This window comes from Thermobia domestica, chromosome 9 (assembly GCF_964235325.1).
Source record: "Thermobia domestica chromosome 9, izTheDome1.hap1.1, whole genome shotgun sequence".
Lineage (NCBI taxonomy): Eukaryota > Metazoa > Arthropoda > Insecta > Zygentoma > Lepismatidae > Thermobia > Thermobia domestica.
The window spans coordinates 30,671,612-30,690,499 of record NC_137462.1 but is presented as its reverse complement, the minus strand read 5'-3'; the positions used below and the strand labels follow the sequence as shown (position 1 = coordinate 30,690,499).

The following is an 18,888-nucleotide window of genomic DNA, read 5'->3' as shown; positions in this document are numbered from 1 at the left end:
GTTTGATTCATTACGGTTCACTAACACTTTACACAAACGTAGATGGGCTTTTATTTCATGGGCTATTCACTTTAAATAGGCTTTTCAATTTTTTTTTTTTTTTTTTTTTTGTAAGTATCTGACTCGTGTTTTAACATCTTACACTAAAGATAATTATCATACTGAAGACATAAAATTTTCAATATTTTGAGAAAAATGACACATGAAATGCAAAAATAACCTTTTCATCAATATATGCTTCCTTATAACTAATTCTCAGAATAACTCCTAACAATATAATATTTCCATTCTTCAAACCTTTAAAATACAACATTTGAACAGCACTATTAATTAGTTAATTAACTTTAAACACAATACAATAATACAATAACACGAATATAAGAAATGAAATCTTTCATTCGTAAACAAATATTTAAAACATATTACATATTAAAAACTTTATTTCACACAATATTGAGTAATATACGTTTTGTCGAGATTTAATTAAATTTATCGGCGCCTTAAAGATTCACAGCTAAATTTTTACAACGTAATAATTCAGTTATGACTCTGTCCGATCACTCGACGGGATCTGCCTGGCTAAATTTCGAAGAAACCTACCCACAATGAATTATTTGTTCTACCTCCCCGAGATGAGGCCGAATTAAAGAATACAAAGTTAAAAACTTAAAATAATAAAGAATGGGATTTACCAAAATAGCTTACTCCGAGCGTTAAAAACATGTTACATTACCCAATACACATAAGGGGGGGGGGTGGACCTCATCTCCATGACTTGGCATATTTCTTTGCTGGTTTTTCCATTGCTTTGGAAAAGAAATATCAACGGCCATCTGGAAGTCGCATAGCGGGTCACAGATGCCTGCATATATCATATGAAACGACTTTTTTTTTTTTTTTTTTTTTACATTCCTTGCACTTGTTCATTTAGTGCCACATAAGGATTCTGTAGATTTACTAACGCAAATTCCAATACATCAGATGAGCATAAATTTTTACAGTACAGAAAATTCAAATACTTATCAATATCTAGCAATTTCTCCAATATTTTATGTATTCGTTGGTTATTACTTCTGGATTGAACACTTTGAGATAAACATACTGGTGTTGTAGTTAATGCATTGCAAAGAACAGTTTCAACACTGCTTTCTAGATCTGAATTTTTAAATTCGTTTGAAATTACATCATGGTATTTCTCAGAACTATGTTTTATTGCTAAATCTAACCAGATTTTACGAGTTTGTTTCGTAGGTTTCCACACCTTAAGTCTATCCACTGAATGTGAACCAATTGATTTACCAGTTAAAGGATCTAACAATTCGCCAATCTTTTCAATTTCTAATTTCGTTACATTTTAAAAACAAAATATTTAATTTTGCATTCATCTTTTTTTTTTTGTGTAATATTCAAGAATCTTAAACATTGCTACGGTCAAATTTTCAAAATATACACAGTCCAGTTTTCTCGCAAGCATATTTTTATCCAATTCCTACTCTTGGTTTCTCAAGTACAACAAGAATTTTGAATTTTATTCCAAAACGTTTAATAAACACGTCTTCATAATTACCTGTGTGTTTTCTGCAACAAATATTTACTTTGGTAAACACTGGCTTTCCATACGCGTATGATTTTTCACGATCAGCAGCAACAACAAATCGTATATTGGCAGAAATTTTGACTTTCGACCTACCACATTGCTTCACTAACATGCAATTTCCACATATTTTGTAATTATGTTTACTGCACTTATTTTCGTTCAAAATTTTGTTGCGTGAAATTTTCTGCCTAATTATGTATGAAACATTGAATTTGCTTTTATAATCAACCCGGTTTTTCATTTTCCCTGTGTGCTTACTCCTCTGTGCTATTACTGAATGCTCGTGCCACCTAGCACAAGTTCGTTTGACTAATCTAACTTTTGCTTTTTTCTCACGTTTGTTTTGAATTTTCGACACTTGGCTAGGACACGGTTTTCTCACCTGATTTCCACATTTTTCACGGACACCATCATGATTTTTAACGACTAATTCCTGCATATCGTTTCCTTTTGCATTGACTTTTGACCTTTTGAACAACTTACAACGCTTACTAGGTTTCAACTTTTCATTTCGCTTTTCACTTATATTTTCTGATTGTGCTTTTTCTGGAGTGACTACATTGCTTTCTTCATTACTACTTACCACCATACAATTGCCTTTGTGCTTACATTGGGTTTTCTTAAAATTCCTACGGACAAACTTTGACATTCTTTCAAAAGATCGCAATATTTTGTGCATGCCTTTTATCTTTCGTTTCAATTTACACAACTTTCGTTTCTTGTCGGACGCGTGCTTACTACGTTGTGACCAATATTTATACTTGCTGACGGATTTACTCAAAATATACTGCAACTTACTAAAATTATTTCGACAACTTTCAACTTGTTTGCGCCATGATATTCCACTAACATTATTCTCATTGATGCTACTAGTGCCTGAACTGATTTTATCATTCATTACACATATTTGGGTGCATAGAAAACAATAAAACCTTATGCGCTTGAAATTTACAACATACACATTTACCACCACCAAGTGAGAACTGTTACCACCGTTTTCCTTCTTGTCAATCTGAACCCTAACTATGTTCACGAAGTACGAACATATGTCATTACTTGGAATACATGCAAACTTATCTGTTTGTGACGTGCTTTGGACGCATCCTAGCTCCATTAAATTCAACATATGACTAATGAGTAAAGAGCGCATTCTCTTGCCTCCATTCATTAATATTACTACATTAGTGCAAGTACACGCACAAAACCTATCAGTGCATTTTCCTCCGTAACATGACAAATATTTTATGTTCAACGCATCTACTTTCTGTTTAAACTTCGAACGAACACTAGGCCTACATGACGTAACAGTTTGGCTAACTAAACCTTTACATTTGTATGATACTGGCTGACTACTTGTTTCTTTACCATTGCAAGCGCTAACAAAAACTGACTCATTTACTACCTTTTGGCACCCTTGTTCTACATCTGCACAACTAGACTTTTCAATTAGAGCTTCAACTGATTCAATTTTTTCTTGGACCCCCTTTTCTTCACTTTTACCCCAAATTTCTTTCTTTGCAACTTCTATTTGTGCCTGGAGTTTATCGTTAATCTGCTTTTTTGTTATTTCAGAAACTTCCACTATTTTGTTTTCTAAAGACTCACGTACATTATTAGTTTCTTCAACAACTTTTTCTATTTTTCCTTCCAAAGATTCATTTATTTCAGCTATTTTATTTTCTAATGATTCGCGTACCATATTAGTTTGCCCACTCACCCTTTCAATTTTGTGTTCTAAAGATATATTACTTTTTTCTATTTTATTTTCTAACGATTCACGTAAATTTTGCATTTCTTTATTAGAAGCAACACTTTTAGTTTCTAACGACTCGTGCAAAGTTTGCATTTCAGCTTTAATTGCTTCTAAAAGTGACTTAACGTTACTTGCATCCATTTTTCACAATTGCAAAAAAATTTCTAAGTACGAGTCAGATACTTTATACCTTTACGTTTCTACACATAAATCACTACTTTTTACATAAACGGTGAAGGAGTTCTGTCCCTGTTCGGGCGCCATTCTTGTAACACAATTGGTTCGGTCCCTGTTCGGGCGCCATTCTTGTAACACAATTGGTTCGGTTCCTGTTCGGGCTAGCCATTTTTGTAACACAATTGGATTGTGTTGGGTTCGGTTCCAGTTCGGGGCAGGTATACTTACGACCTGTGGGGCTCGTGTCTTGATCGGTACGCCTAGGTTATGATTTCACTAAGTATAATTATTTTGTTTAGACACTGAGAATTTCCATTAGTAATGAAAGTGAATGATGGAACGGAGTATAAAATTCTCTTTTGTGCAATAGTGGTTAGAGATTGTGGGACGAATTGCATGTAGTCATTAGTTAAGATGGGTTCGATCCAAATCAGTTTATGCGCGTACCCACGCTCAGTGACATGCCCGATGCACATCCGTACAATTTCTACACCAACCAAATATTCTTACCGTTCCAGTAGTGATTTGCGTGAGAAACTGGTATGGAGCAACTGAAACATAATGCATGTATGATATTGATTTACTTAAACACAAGTATTATACATACAACATACATACTTACTTCAATGTTTTAGTTTGATACCTCTGTAATTTTTATATTTTAGGATTTTCATTTGTCATTTACCATATTGAATACAAGCCCATGAATTTTATTGGAAAAATAAATAAAAAAAAGAAAAGGTATTTTAAACACTTGAATTTGAATTTTGAACTATAACGACGAAGCCGGCAAATTGCTTAACAAATCACTAATTCACACACGCACTGGGGCTTTGGAGATTTTGAAAAAGGAAGGGGGAGGCCAATAGATGTATTGGAGGGCAGTTTTCTAGAATCTTCTTCCCATTTTTCCTCAAAGGGATGTCCTGTTTTCCAACATAGTTTCTATTCTCATTATTCAGCTGCGTAGTTGGCAATGAACTGGCTTATGTTTCCACTGATTGACAATATACAAATATATTGATCTCTTGTTTTACCTATGTTCCTTTATCATAACATGAGTGAAATTCAACATTAGATTTGTTGTTTAGAGCTGAACAACAACGCTGTCACAAAACTAAAAAGGTGTGCTCGTACTTAGTTGGAGCTGATTTGAGGCATTTTGTATTATTTTCGTAGAACTTCACTAAAACTTACTTGACTTATAAAATAACACAATTTCTGCGGTTCACTTCGATTTATATTAATGCGATTTCACAAAGGATTGGTGAATTAACTTAGGATTTTGATGCTGTCCCAAATACCTCTTCTATTCATGGCTGCATCCATTTTCGCGCACACAGTTCCCGCCTTCTTTCTCTAGCGTCGGTTAGCTTACTCCAATCACACCAAAGGATTATTTTTAAAAAAATATCCATAAGCAGTATTGTTAACAAAAACATGGATCACGGGTGATAAATAATCTTGCCATTGATATATGATACTTAAAATTCTAAAATCAATAAAAACAACTTAGGATGGCTTTTGAAACTACGGCACTATTTTTTGGAACATCACCACATCACGTCCTTTTTGTTCGGTCAACCGGAAATACAAGTTACTGCTCACAGCACTGCCAACTCATAAAAAGGATAAAACTAACACAAAGTTTGCGTCGACGTATAATCCATGCGGCCTCATTCCAATTCAGCCAAGGGAAACTGGGAGAATTTAAAATGGAATGGGAGTGAGGGGGGCCACACGCTCACAGCTTTAGTATACAAATATATGTAATTATAGCGTGAAATTTGTCGACAATTTAAATTAAATGTGCTCAGATTGTTGGCCTGAAACATTTACTAATAATACAAGAAAATGGAACAGAGATATGTTCAAAGAGACAAACAAACAAAAATTAACTTAAATTGTCGGCATATTAAACTTATATAATCAGTAGATTGTTGCAATTGAGTCACAAACCTTGTACACCAATCTGTATTTTTATAATGAAATACTGTATAAGGAGTAATATCAGATGTGAAATCTCAGACTGACTTAATTACCTTATTTTTCTGCTTCTATAACATGAAATATTCTTTGCTTATTATTTTAAATCTTAAAAAGCTGATATGGTAATCTCAAAAATAGCTAATCAAATTTCGTAAGTATATCTATCAACAGTTTGATAAAAGACAACAGTTTATCATGATAATATCACGAGTGAAGAGTAGAGATATTGTCTTATAAACTAACTTTCATTTGTACGCTTCCAATAGTTACACTTCTACAACTTACAAAAAAACGTAGATATATATTCAGAAACTATCATCTGAGAAAAGTATTGTGTAATTCAATTTCATACTCAGTAACAAAATAAAGGGTAGCCACAAAGTCCCTAATACTCCTAGTACTCCTAAAAATAAGTAACATAAACCACTAAACGTACGTAAATAACTACACGAAAAGAACTGAATGACATGAACAACAATGCTTTCGATAAGTTTTATTGAGATAGGAAACATTAATTGTCCAAAGGATCAGTCTGTCGACCGTCATTCTCATGACAAAGGATAATGCGCCGCCTGGTTCTGTGCGACATTTTGCGGAGCATTGCAGGTGTAACTTGAGTGAAAGCTTGTTTTACAGCTTCTGTCAATTCTGCAATGGTACAGTAACGGTTTTGTGCAACTATGTTCGTTATGAAACCCCATAGCGCATTATCACAGGTGGTGAGATCTGGGATTCGTGGTGGCTAAACAAGTGATGCAGGCATATCCAGACTACCACGGCCAATCCGATAGCCTGGAAAAACTTCCGTAAGATGTTCGCGTACGGCGAACGTATAATGGGCAGGTACCTCATCATGGTGAAACCAATATATCTCTTTGATTCCATGCTTCTCCAAGAGAGGAACAAACCAGTTCTGAGACATGTCCAGGTATCACTGGTGATTCATAACACCGTCGAAAAAGAACGGCCGAAACACGCGTCTGCTGTCCACGCCTGTCCATATCATTCCATGTAGGAGATTTTGTTCTAACTCTTCATAAAAGTGTGGACTGTCCTTGGACCAAAAGACCATGTTGCGTGCGCGAGAACTCCTGTAAATTGCACACTCATCGATAAAGATCACTTTGTCGCGTTTTGGTTCTGTGTCGAACGTCTGATGGAGTGCCGCACATGCTTCCACTCTCCGATCCATGTCTGCGTCCGATAATTCTTGCATCGTTCACACAATCTGAAACAATGGAAAACTTATATTAGCATTTGTAAAGGGCTAATAGGAGACCTTTCATTAGCATTTATCAAGGGGTAACGGGAAACCTTTGATGAGCATTTATCAAGTGGTAACGGGACTTTGTGGCCACCCTGTAGGTTTCTGCTTCACATTGAAAAGTTAAATCCATTATTTGTGTAAATACGAGTATTTATGACGTGTAAACTAGTACCTGAATAATTCTTTGAGTATATGCTATTCGAATAAAGTATTCGAGTAATGTTCCAATATTCAAATAGCAATATTTGAGTAAACAAAAGCATGTTGTTTGAGTATTGAAATATGCAAGTATTCGAATTTTAATAGCACTCTAAAAATGAGATTAGTACAACATAAGTTTTATTTTATAATTTGTGAATGCTAGAAAAAATATTGATTTTTTCTGATTATCGATAAATATCCAAGTACTTTCGAAACTTTTTTATAATTAATACAGATTGGTAAATATGCATACAATACTAATTCTAGTTGCTAGATTAAGTAGTATATAAAGTAGTGTATAGCATATCAAACTTAGCATAGTATTTATGAAGTATGATAGTGTTACCGTAGAGTAAAGCAGATACTTTGATTCACATTGTATTATCATTTCACGTGGATAATACTAGCATGTCACTTTCTTTTTAAGTCCACTTTTCCACACATATGATGAATTTTATACATATTCGTAATATGCACTTAAGATTTAATGTATTATTGTCTGAGAATAATACTGTAATCTCCATTTAGTTTGTTTCCTCAGAATAAAAAGATATAGTTAAATTTATGATATTATAAAGTTATTTTTTTAGAAAAAACTTTTGTGAATGTTTTAAATAGAATCAATACAGTAGACTCTCGAGTAACCGCCCTAATATGACGTAAGGGTAGGGCGGATAACAAAAAAGCCGGAGTTCACTGTAATACACTTTAAAAAAATATTACGTATACCTCAACAACAATTTACGAACACTACTGTACGTACTGTACAGCTATAATCAGGAACAGCGGAAGCGTACTGTATTGAGGTCTGTTACAGGCTAACGAAACAATCAACAAGTAGCAGAAGGATTCTCTTTTCCTGTCACAACTTGTATTTTGCACACGACACGTAGGAGGATCGTAGCAGACGCCCGCTTCCATTGCCTTAGCAATGTTGCCAATGCAACGCCTTGCCTTCCTCATTTAATTACGATAAAAGAAAACCAGGCCGGATTATCGCGAGCCGGATACTCGGGAGTCTAATGTATTTGTACAATATTTTATATAAAAAAACATACAATGAGTAAGAATGTATTTCCAATCACTAATTAGATTACTTTCTTAAGTTTGTAGATAAAGTTGAATATTGAGCATACTAAAGACCAGGGAAGTTAAAAATGAAAATTTTTTTTTTTTTTAATTTTTAGTTTAGCGTCTCACTCTTATGTTCTTTAGGCTAAGGATTAAGGCTAGTGAATAATGATGGAATGAGAATGTGTGAGAAAACGGGAGTACCCCGAGTAAATCCACGGACACGATGAAGAGAAGAGTTAAGAATTGAATATTATCTATTCTATATACGATATATCTCGTTTTTTTATTTAGAAAATCAATTCCATATTGTTAGTTTTCTTTAATGTCGTATCTTCGCATATTAAACGCCAAACAAATATACCAAATCCAATCAATGTCTTTTGAAATAAATTTTAATGTAATTTCATTTTATGCCTTTAAACGTAAAAATAATAATTTAAAAATCGAAACATTATTGAGGGAATTAGATTCAGTAAAGTATATATTCGAGGTCAAGAAAAGGTATAAACTTTATTTTGCAGTACTTCACTGTATAAATATGTAGTCTTTCTATTATAGTGTTTATATTTTTTTAAGGGGCACGGTAGTCTAGTGGTAGAGTGCTTACCTCAGGTGTTTAGGGTTCCTGGTTCAATTCCCGGCCAACCAAGTTTGTGGTTGAAAACATCGTGTCCGTGGGTTTTCTCGGGGTACTCCTGTCCCCCCACTTTCTCATTCCACCAATTCTTCCATCATCATTCACTTGCCTTAATCATGCGTCTTCCTCAGTCTAAAGGGCATAAACGTGGGATGTTAAAATGAAATACTTCATTTCTTTTAATTTTCTTTTTTTTTTTTAAAAAAATAAACTAATAACTTAATTATTTTGTAAGTAGACTGACCATATGTACTGTTCTGAAAGGGACAATACTGTTCTCATCTTGTTTCCTTGTCATCCTGTCGTTTTAACAAAAATATCAGTTTTGTCTTTTTTTTTTAATATTAGTCAATAGTAAATTATTAACCTTAAATCTAACTAAAGACTCATAGTTGTGGCAAAATAAAACCATAAATGGAAGGACGTTACAACCGAGGAATTCGTACCAACATCAACTGTGATTTCCATGTATTTGATTGGTCAACTAATATATATATATATTCCTTCCAGTAAGGAACGTAAAATTTAATATCTCGCTGATGAACTGCATACCAGGACAATGACAAGCAATGTGATATGTATTTCTGACGTAAGGATGAAGAAAACATACGAAGCAACCATAAAATGACCAATGATTATAATTAATGACATTTATTCACGATTTCATATAAACATATAATAATGGCAAAATTATTGCATTTTGCCTCAACTGTGGGTCTTTATCATTACATTCATATGTGTATTAGTAACATACTCGTAGATACAAAAAACTTGTATAACCATGAAATTCGATTGTTCAATGCCACATATCGATATCTGATGTGGTTTATTCAGAGAAAATGAACAATACATGATAGCATTTTTGGCAATAGTAGCATATCTCATGCTCGGGGTTTGTTCTCCTTAGTGTAGCATTGTTTGCAAGTTGGTTGTGTGCTTACATAACACTCGCTTCCTTTACGAACTATGGTCAGTTTACGCAACGTGTGATTCCTCCCACGTTTGCAGCAAAATTACAAATTATCTATCACGTTAAAATGTTGATTCAGACTTAAATATAGTTAGACTAAAAGATGTTCAGGCATTCTTTAGATATGACATATAAAAATTTATGAAAGTAATTATAATCTAAGCAAAATTCTCACTTTTCGAATGAATAAACGAATTCGTCATTGTATTTTGATTGTGTTTTAATATAATTACCAATTAAGAGCTGGAAATAGTTTAGATAGAATTGCGTCAAAAAAAGGTCGATTTTTAAGGTAAAGATAAACTATATCTTATTGCTTACAACAAGACAAACATATTTTTACAAGACGACAAATAGAGATATACAGTGGCGTAAGCAGAATTTCGAGAAAGGGAGGTTTGAACATTCAGTCTTGTATCCTGTCAGGACACACATGATTTTTGTGTGTATATATATATCTCCACACAGTAAATGTTTATCTCTCCATAACATCTTACTCAAGGAGGTGTTAAAATCCCGAACTCCCTTGGGTACGTCACTTGAGACATACATATTCAACAAATCCATCAGATGGTGACATAATTATCCCTGGACACACGTTGTTAACTTCAAATTTTGAATATCTTTTCAAAAAAATAATACGAATTTTTAATGAATTTAGTGCAAAATTAAAGAAAAATTCATGTAAAACTAAATAATAGATTAATTTTGTTGTAATCTGATAGATAGTTGATTATGTATGTGACTAATGTAACATTTTTAAAGAAATGTTCATCATTTTATTGTTATTAATAAAAGCTTTAGTTGAATCCTATGTTAAAAGAATTATTTCATTTTGTTTCAATTCTCTAATATATATTTCTGGCTCTTAAAAATAATATTTAGATTGTAGATAAAAATGGTTATTCATAATTAATATCCTTTTCAAGTTGTAAACAATAAAATCTCTTTCAGATAAGAAAACATTGGCTAAAGATTTGTCATTGCAATGGTAACATGTTGAAATATACCAAAAAGATCTTGTTTTGTAATATAGGTATCATATAATTAAAGATACGAAGATAGTTTATCTACACAGTAAACTGAATGTCCATCTGCATACGTAGAACTGTTGTTAAGAAGTACGATATATTTACTCTACACTTTGTCAAATTATTACTTTACAGCATGATTTTCCAACAACGTACAAGAGAAGTCCTCTCTCAATTTTAATTTGTTTAAAATTTGATTTTACTTTGAACTCGATATTTTTATTTGTTTTACTGGTATTGTAGGAACAAAGTGTTGTGGAAGACCTCGTGGGTTCTCTTGGAAACGGTGAATTGTTTGAGGATCCTGATTTTCCAGCAGAAACTTCGTCTCTTAGTTACTCAGATCCCGAAAATGAGGATTTGGTTGATGTTCAATGGCTGAGACCTCAGGTAAGAACTTGGCCTTCACTATCGTTTTGGAAACCAATTGCTTTTTCCTCATAAAGAAACAAAGACTTCTGTTATCATTAACATAGCACGAAGAGAAAAATTTTACAATTACTTTCCTTACAAGATATCTCTGGTTAGATTAATCTATTCATTATACAGGGTGTTATATAAATGTGTCACAGTATTTTGGGAACAGATTCGTTACATCAAAACAAGGAAAAAAGTTCATATGGACCTGTGCTCAAAAGTGGATAGTTTCGGAGTTACAGGGTGCCGTAAACGTGAAATAAGTGAACTTTGAAAGTTCGAAGCTCTACTACTATGGGACATATCGTAGTCGGGTCAAGACATCACTAAGGAACTAGTATATGAACTATCCAAATATCCATGTTTAAGAATGCTCCAGTACTTGTACACCAGCTTTTAGAAGGGTAAATGGAGAATGATCAAGTATTCCCAAACAGCCTCTCTAAAAATGAGGCAAATACCGGAGGTTCTAAAAGATGGATATTTGAATAGTTCACATACTAGTTCCTTAGTGATGTTTTGACCCGACTATGATAAGTACCATAGTAGTGGAACTGATTTCACGTTTTCGGTTCCCTATAACTCCGACACTATCCTCTTTTGAGCGCAGGACCATATGATTTTTTTTTTATTTTGATGTAAGGAATCTGTTCCCAAAACATTGTGACACAATTTATGAAACACCCTGTATAAAGGTTCAGCTTTATGTATTTATTTGAATTGTATAGTTGCCATAAGATTTATCACTGTATGTTAGAAAGCGTTCAACAAACTAAAAGTTTTATCATTCAACCAACTCTCTTGTTACAATTGTCTTTGATTGGTATTGAAATGAAATTAAATGAAATCTTTAAGTTTTACGTCCCACGATTATGTCGGTTAGACTAAAGGAGAAGGTGATTATGATAAATGAATGAAATGGTGGGATGAAGAAAGTGGGAGGAAACGGAAAAACTCCGAAAAAACCTACGAGCAAGGTGTTTGTCCACCACAAAGTCCACACGGCGCGAGCTGGGATCGAACCAGGGACCCCAAGCACCGGAGGTGAAATCTCTACCACTGAGCTACCGCGATCCTTCTTGATTGGTATTGAGTTTAGCGTCCCGTTCAACAGAGGTTATATAATATGAGACCTACAGCTTAATGTGAAATCCGACCGAACCAGATGAGTTCCCATTGGGAATCAAACCCAGATCTCCCACGCCAAAGGTACATACGCTATCCACATAGCCACCAGCGGAGTTCACTAACCCTCTTGTACTTTATATGATTATCATATAGGCTCATGAGATATCTTATAATTTTTTGTAATCTTTCTATTATGCAGGAGATTGTAGATGACCCCCAGCTTTTTATCGATGGCATTAGTCGCAGCGATGTGAAACAAGGAATTCTTGGAGACTGTTGGTTTCTTTCAGCATGTGCAGCAATAGCAAAAAGACCAGAACTCATCGAAAGGGTAACTATTAAATATTTATAACCGCAACTTGCATCAATTTTAAGTAATGAATACTTAATACGTTTACATTACTAGATTTAGTAGTTTACTCTAAATAAATAATAAATTTTAAAATATTAGTTTCAGAATGCAATGTTTATTTGTGTGTATTACATATTATTCCGCTTATGGAATAACTGAAAAATAAATCTGTGAATTGGCAGGCGAGCGAACCGCTCGGTATCACGTTGCAGGTCAGATGCTTTCTTCCAACGTTGATCGGCATTCGCTAGTAATGTTTGTAAATAAGGTATATGAATTTTTTCAATTAAAAGTTATAGTCCCTAATGAATATTACTTTAGGTGTTCCACAAAGATCCCTCCTTGGACCCTTATTCTTTGTCCTTAATGTTATTGGTATTCATAAAAGTTTCAGATTAATGAAATGTCTCTTGTAAACCGATTACCTTGATGATCTTTTAAATTAGTATAAACTTTGGTAACTTTCTCTAAATATGGGACATTCAGTGCCCAAGAGATAAAGATCCAATTTGGTCAATTTGGACATATTTTATATTTAAAATCTCTGCCTGGAGCTCCTTTCAGTGTATATAAAAGAGGCGTGTACATAGGAGGTAACTCAAAAATTATCCGCAATGTAGTTATAACTTTTCTTACATTGTTCATGCTGATCTATGTTCTAGTTTATTTTATTGTTATGCTGTTGTGGTCATGCTATGAACGTTTGATCCTAATTCTTTCATTTGTATTCCTTTTGTTGCAGATAGATCATGGCCGCTCCATTAGAAGTTTGCACCAAGGAGGAACAACGAGCAGTATTCCGGTGTTGTCAGTCGGAAGATGTATCAGGAACCATGACTAATTTCTAAACGATATGACACTTCATCAAATCACTCATCTGTCCAACAGAACCATGCCACGTGCACGCTCAATGTTGTCATCATTTGTAGCTGTAGATGGTCGTCTGGCTCCTTCCACGTGCGTTAACAATTGTGCGACCATTTTTTGAATTTTTCAATACATTTGTAGACACTCCGTTGCAGCAAGACACTATTCCCGTATTGTGCCGAAAGCCTTTGATGGATTGCGGCCCGTTTTTCGACCACGAAAACCGGATCACTGCTCGTTATTCCTCTTTGGTGCAAACTTCTAATGCAGCGGCCATGATCTATTTGTAACAAAAGGAATACAAATGGAGGAATTGGGATCAAACTTTCATAGCATGACCACAACAGCATAACAATAAAATAAACGAGGGCAGAGATCACTATGAATAATGTAACAAAAGTTATAGCTACCTTGTGATTAACACTAGAAGCACGGACATTTTGAACCCCCTAGAAGCACGAAGCAGTCAAATTGACTGCTTTCGGTTTTTGACTAAAATACAAACGAATGGTACCACATAATGACTATTTTATTGACATTCTCAATGAGACACATCTACAAATAAGCATAGAAATCACATTATTTATTTTATTATTTTTATTTATACTCTAAGAGCACTAATATATATTATTAAAATATTTATTAATATAATAAATTTAATATCAGTATTTCTAAAATAATGAAAGAAACAAGAGATTACTGTCACTGTTAGGTTTTAAATTTGATTGTAAAATAATATTTAGTATAATATCTTTCGAAAATATCTTCTTAGGAGAAGACCATCACAAAGTCACCGACAGTTATAGCAGATAATTCACATTCGGATCTCTGCAGTACACACTTTCCACAAACTTACTTTCGACATTTGTAGCATATGTCAGCTGTTTTCATTTCTTTTCTACACAATCGTTCTTAACATTTTTTTCGGTTGCGTGTGGAAGCGCAGTGACATTGACAATCAAATCTTCGGCCAAACGTTAGAGATAATGTCCCCTACTGATTTTCTTTCCAGTAGCTTCTCTGTACATCTTCCAGGAATCATTACGCACAACTCACTTTCTGATTATTCATCATTTGATCATCATTCGTCAACACTAAACTTGATCTGATTGTAATACATTATAGTTTCGTTTTTTCTTATAGTGTCCTGGAAATTGACACTGACTCACGCGTGAAACTCAACACAAAGACACCTTTGTTGCTTTTACATTTGTAGACAGCTAATTCATTACCACTCTGATCGCGGTAAACATCACAGTGATACAGGTCTTTCAGCTAGTTTCCTTGTGAAGAAGTTATTGCATTTGTCACGTGTATTCTTTTCCCAACAAAAGGATTTATCAAACTAGATACTAGAATTTCACCTAACTGTGTCCCAGCATGACGTTACCAATAATTGCCTAGATATGGAAAGCCATTGAGGGTAGACTGATTGTACGTCGGCTAGTAACCAGATTTTGATGCCAAATTTATCGGGTTTATTTGGCGTATATTGCAGAAATCGAACTCTGACTTTCGTAGGATAAACTTGCTCGTCAAGTTCACATTGTCATGTGATTTGTAATTTTTATGCCGTTCTCAATAAACTCATCCCACAGTTCCGACTCGAGTGCGAATTTGTTCCCTTGATGTCATGCAGATCTTGTGCCTTTTCATCAAGTATCAACTACCGCTTTATTTCACAGAACCTATCCCTACTTATTATTTTACTATAAATTGTGGCCTTGTTCATCTTTCCAACAAGACCCTAATGGGCAATGCCGAAACACCTCGATAAACAATAAGGCCCAAATAAGACTGTAGTTTTCAAAGAATTAAAAGTGCATCTTGCTAACTGCAGTTGCCTATATGCTTCAGAAACGGCGCACTTTAGGATATGCCTCCTCATAGATTGATCAAATAGTAAACGAAAAGCACTACATTTTTTCTCAGACACTTACCACTTGGGAAAATTTGTCGGTGCTGGAGCTTCGCGAACAATATTCTGCTTAGATGTGCGGCCAACGTCACCTTGTCCGAAATCCATTTTTTTTCTACAATGATCCATCTGGAGCAATGAAACTGTCACCGCTACTGGCGTCGTCATCTCCATCTCTGTCTTCCTCTCCTTCATCACTTGAATGTAAAATGTTCTCTTCAGGTTCAGAATCACTCCGGTTTCCATACCCTTCACTCAAAATCCTCAGACTCATCTTCTAAGAGATCATGTAGCACTCGAAGTATTTCTTGAGTTCTCATCGTAAAATGTCAATGTTCACGGTTCAGCTCAACCAACTCCAAGTGCACACTAACATGTAGATATTGGCCGCATGTATCTGAACTAATTTGTTTGTCGACCATAAAACACAGATATCTTATAACACAATAAAAAGATATGAAGTTATAGTTGGAACTATGTATTGCAATATACCTAATGAAACAATAAGTTATCTTAATTTTTTCTCTCAAATTACAATGAATAAAGGTTTCAATTTTTCTTTTGTCTAGAAACAATAAATATTTCATACTGCCATATGTAACTTACAAACAGAAACACTAATTTCCTATACTCTTTATAATGCAGTCAAAATGACTGCTTCGTGCTTCTAGGTATAACTGACAATAGCGCCCCTGTAAAAAGAAGCATAAACTTATTATTAATGCTATCAACAAGTGGGCAGAAAGATATTAAAAGTCAATGAATTTCAGGGCCTTAGCGAAAATATTACAGAAGTGACACGAAATTATATTTCTTGAAACAGTCAAAATGACTGCTTCGTGCTTCTAGTGTTAATTTTTGACTTACTCTCGTATATTATAAATAACTCTTAAGATGTTTTTTAAAAAAAGCTGTTCACTTTCTCCAAGTATTAAGGCGAAGCGTACAGACTTTATGCCTTTTTCTAATAACTTCGGTAATTGGTCTTGAATCTCTTATACTTTAAATACCCCATTGACCAATCTGTACATTTTTTATTATTATTATTAAAGCAAAACAATAATATCTTAGTAGGAATCTCTACTGTATATAATGAATCCCTACAAAAATTGTACAATACCTTTCCTCAAGGTGTTATATTTGGTGAAAGTTAACTTTTGAAAAACACATTCTTTCTATCATCTTTTTTTGCTTACCGTATTCTTGTGTTCCTAAAAAAAGTCAGTATTCCCAGTTCTTCGATCTTCAATCCGTACTGTGGTTATTTTATGTATTTATCAAGACAAAGCTTGAACACTGTAATGCAGTTCTTGTCAAAAAACATGACTAATTACTGTAAAAAAGTTCATACACTTTTCTTTAAGTATGTGTATCGTTTATTATTAATTCCGTATAATCCCAGACGTTATAATGTGTATTGTACTCTTTTGAGGTTAAAATCACAAAATGCTAGAAGGGATTATTTAGGAAAGTTGTTGCTTACGAACTTGTTTGGTGACAGAACAAACTTTCTGGAACTGTCATGAATAGTCCACTTAAAAATGTTATTAGAGCTCTGAAGAATTATGTTCCCCTTCGATGCTAAGAGATCATCAGAAAGTCAAGTGCCTATTCACTCAATAATGGTACCAATACGAGTATATTAATCAATGAAAAAGTTCTTGAGAAATGAAGTTGATATCTGAACAATGTCAGTTGGTAATTTTAAAAGAAATGTTTGTAATAATTATTGTTTTATTTTACTACACTTGCTGATGATTATATATTTCTTCCTTTTCTTCTTCTTCTTCTATTATTATTATTATTATTATTATTATTATTATTATTATTATTATTATTATTATTATTATTATTATTATTATTATTATTATTATTATTATTATTATTATTATATAGTGACTTTTATTATGAACTAATTTTGGGAATCATGTTATTTTGTGCAATGGACTTAAAGAAGTGCATTTAATTTAATTTCGGCATTTTCTTTCATTTCACGTTACAATGTACTCTTTATTCACGTTAGAACCTCATCTGTGGGAACCGGAACGGAAACATACTTTCAGACTTTGCTTATACGTTACGATCATGCTCTATCCAATGAGAGTGCATGTGCAGACAAAATGAATAGAAATTCGTATGATTTGAAGGGTTCGAGACTCCATTTTATTCCTGGATTCTAGACCGATGGATCGGGCTTCGTGAGGAAAAAGGGAAGGACACGTATTCTGCACGATGGTGGAAGAGTAAATGGAACTGTGTTGTACTAGTTGTTAAATTCTTCTGTTATTTTAATCTTTTCATTCATCTTTTTAAAACTTTTTGTTAACCTAAAACAAACGAAGTAAGTATGTAACTGTTATAAACATCTTAAATACAATCAATTGAACTGGGATTGCATTTTATTCAATGATTTCCTCGCTGTTGGTGTGCATACTTCTCTTAGTATAGGTTTCTTTATATTCTGTCCTTTATAACGAGATCGAATTGCTGAAGTATCTTGCTTTCAACATAACTCATAATATTTTGGTTAATTACGGTTGATTGTGATGAGGTTGGAACAAAACTTCAATTTGTTTGATTCACATTACAATTTGGATGGTAACAGCGTTTGTGCGCTGATAGCTCTGTACGCATTCTGGTTGTTATTGACGAACCTGTTAATGCATGGGCGCTGAACGGATTCCAAGTTCGATTACTGTGTTTAGTTATTGCGTTGGTACCCTTTGCCATCCGCAATCATCATCATCATCATCATCATCATTATTATTATTATTATTATTATTATTATTATTATTATTATTATTATTATTATTATTATTATTATTATTATTATTATTATTATTATTATTATTATTATTTCTGTATATTTCAGCGGTCTGTAATTTTTGTACTAAATGATATACAATTCTACCGTGTCACTTGTAATTGTGATTTTTTCTGTACGAGTATATGGATAATAAATCCAATAAATCCAGTAGATTTACTCACTTTAATAACTTTGTAAATAAATAAACTTAACTCCTTCTTGTGGCTTTGTCTCATGAAATTATTTTCTACACATGCTATCGTGGTATGTGCATTTCTTAGCAGCAAGTTTGGAGTTAGAATTGAACATTCCTTTCCATCATCAATTTTATACGAAACAGGAGAATCTGTAGTTTAGCCTGGAAATCAAACTATATGTAGAACTCTTTAAATGCAGCAGTCTCTCCTGAAGAGAAACGAAAACAACCATTTAACCATGAAACAGGCTCTCTTCATTGTTTTGATGACTTGTTTATCCGTCTATTACAAATTTCCTATCTTTATAAAGATATTTCTTCTTGTATCTTGATGCTGAACTTTTATCAGGCTTCACACAAAAAATGATAATCAAAATCACCCCATTGGATAATTTAATGTAGTCGATTAAAACATTGCATCAGAAAGATCAAAGCTGTTCAAAAAACAAATGTATACGCACTTTAAAATATTATTGTGAGTATTACAACAATCACAGATACAATTCCT

At 33.6% G+C, this 18,888-nt stretch overlaps 1 protein-coding gene across 1 annotated transcript in view; it reads left to right on the top strand.

Annotated features, from left to right (window-relative positions):
* Positions 1-18,888, top strand: part of LOC145660779 (calpain-B-like) — a 56,396-nt gene that overhangs the window by 28,140 nt on the left and 9,368 nt on the right. Inside the window, exons 3-4 of the mRNA XM_081726185.1 lie at positions 10,940-11,086; positions 12,441-12,572. Of these exons, the coding sequence (XP_081582311.1) occupies positions 10,940-11,086; positions 12,441-12,572 (279 nt within the window). The remainder of the gene's footprint in view (positions 1-10,939; positions 11,087-12,440; positions 12,573-18,888) is intronic.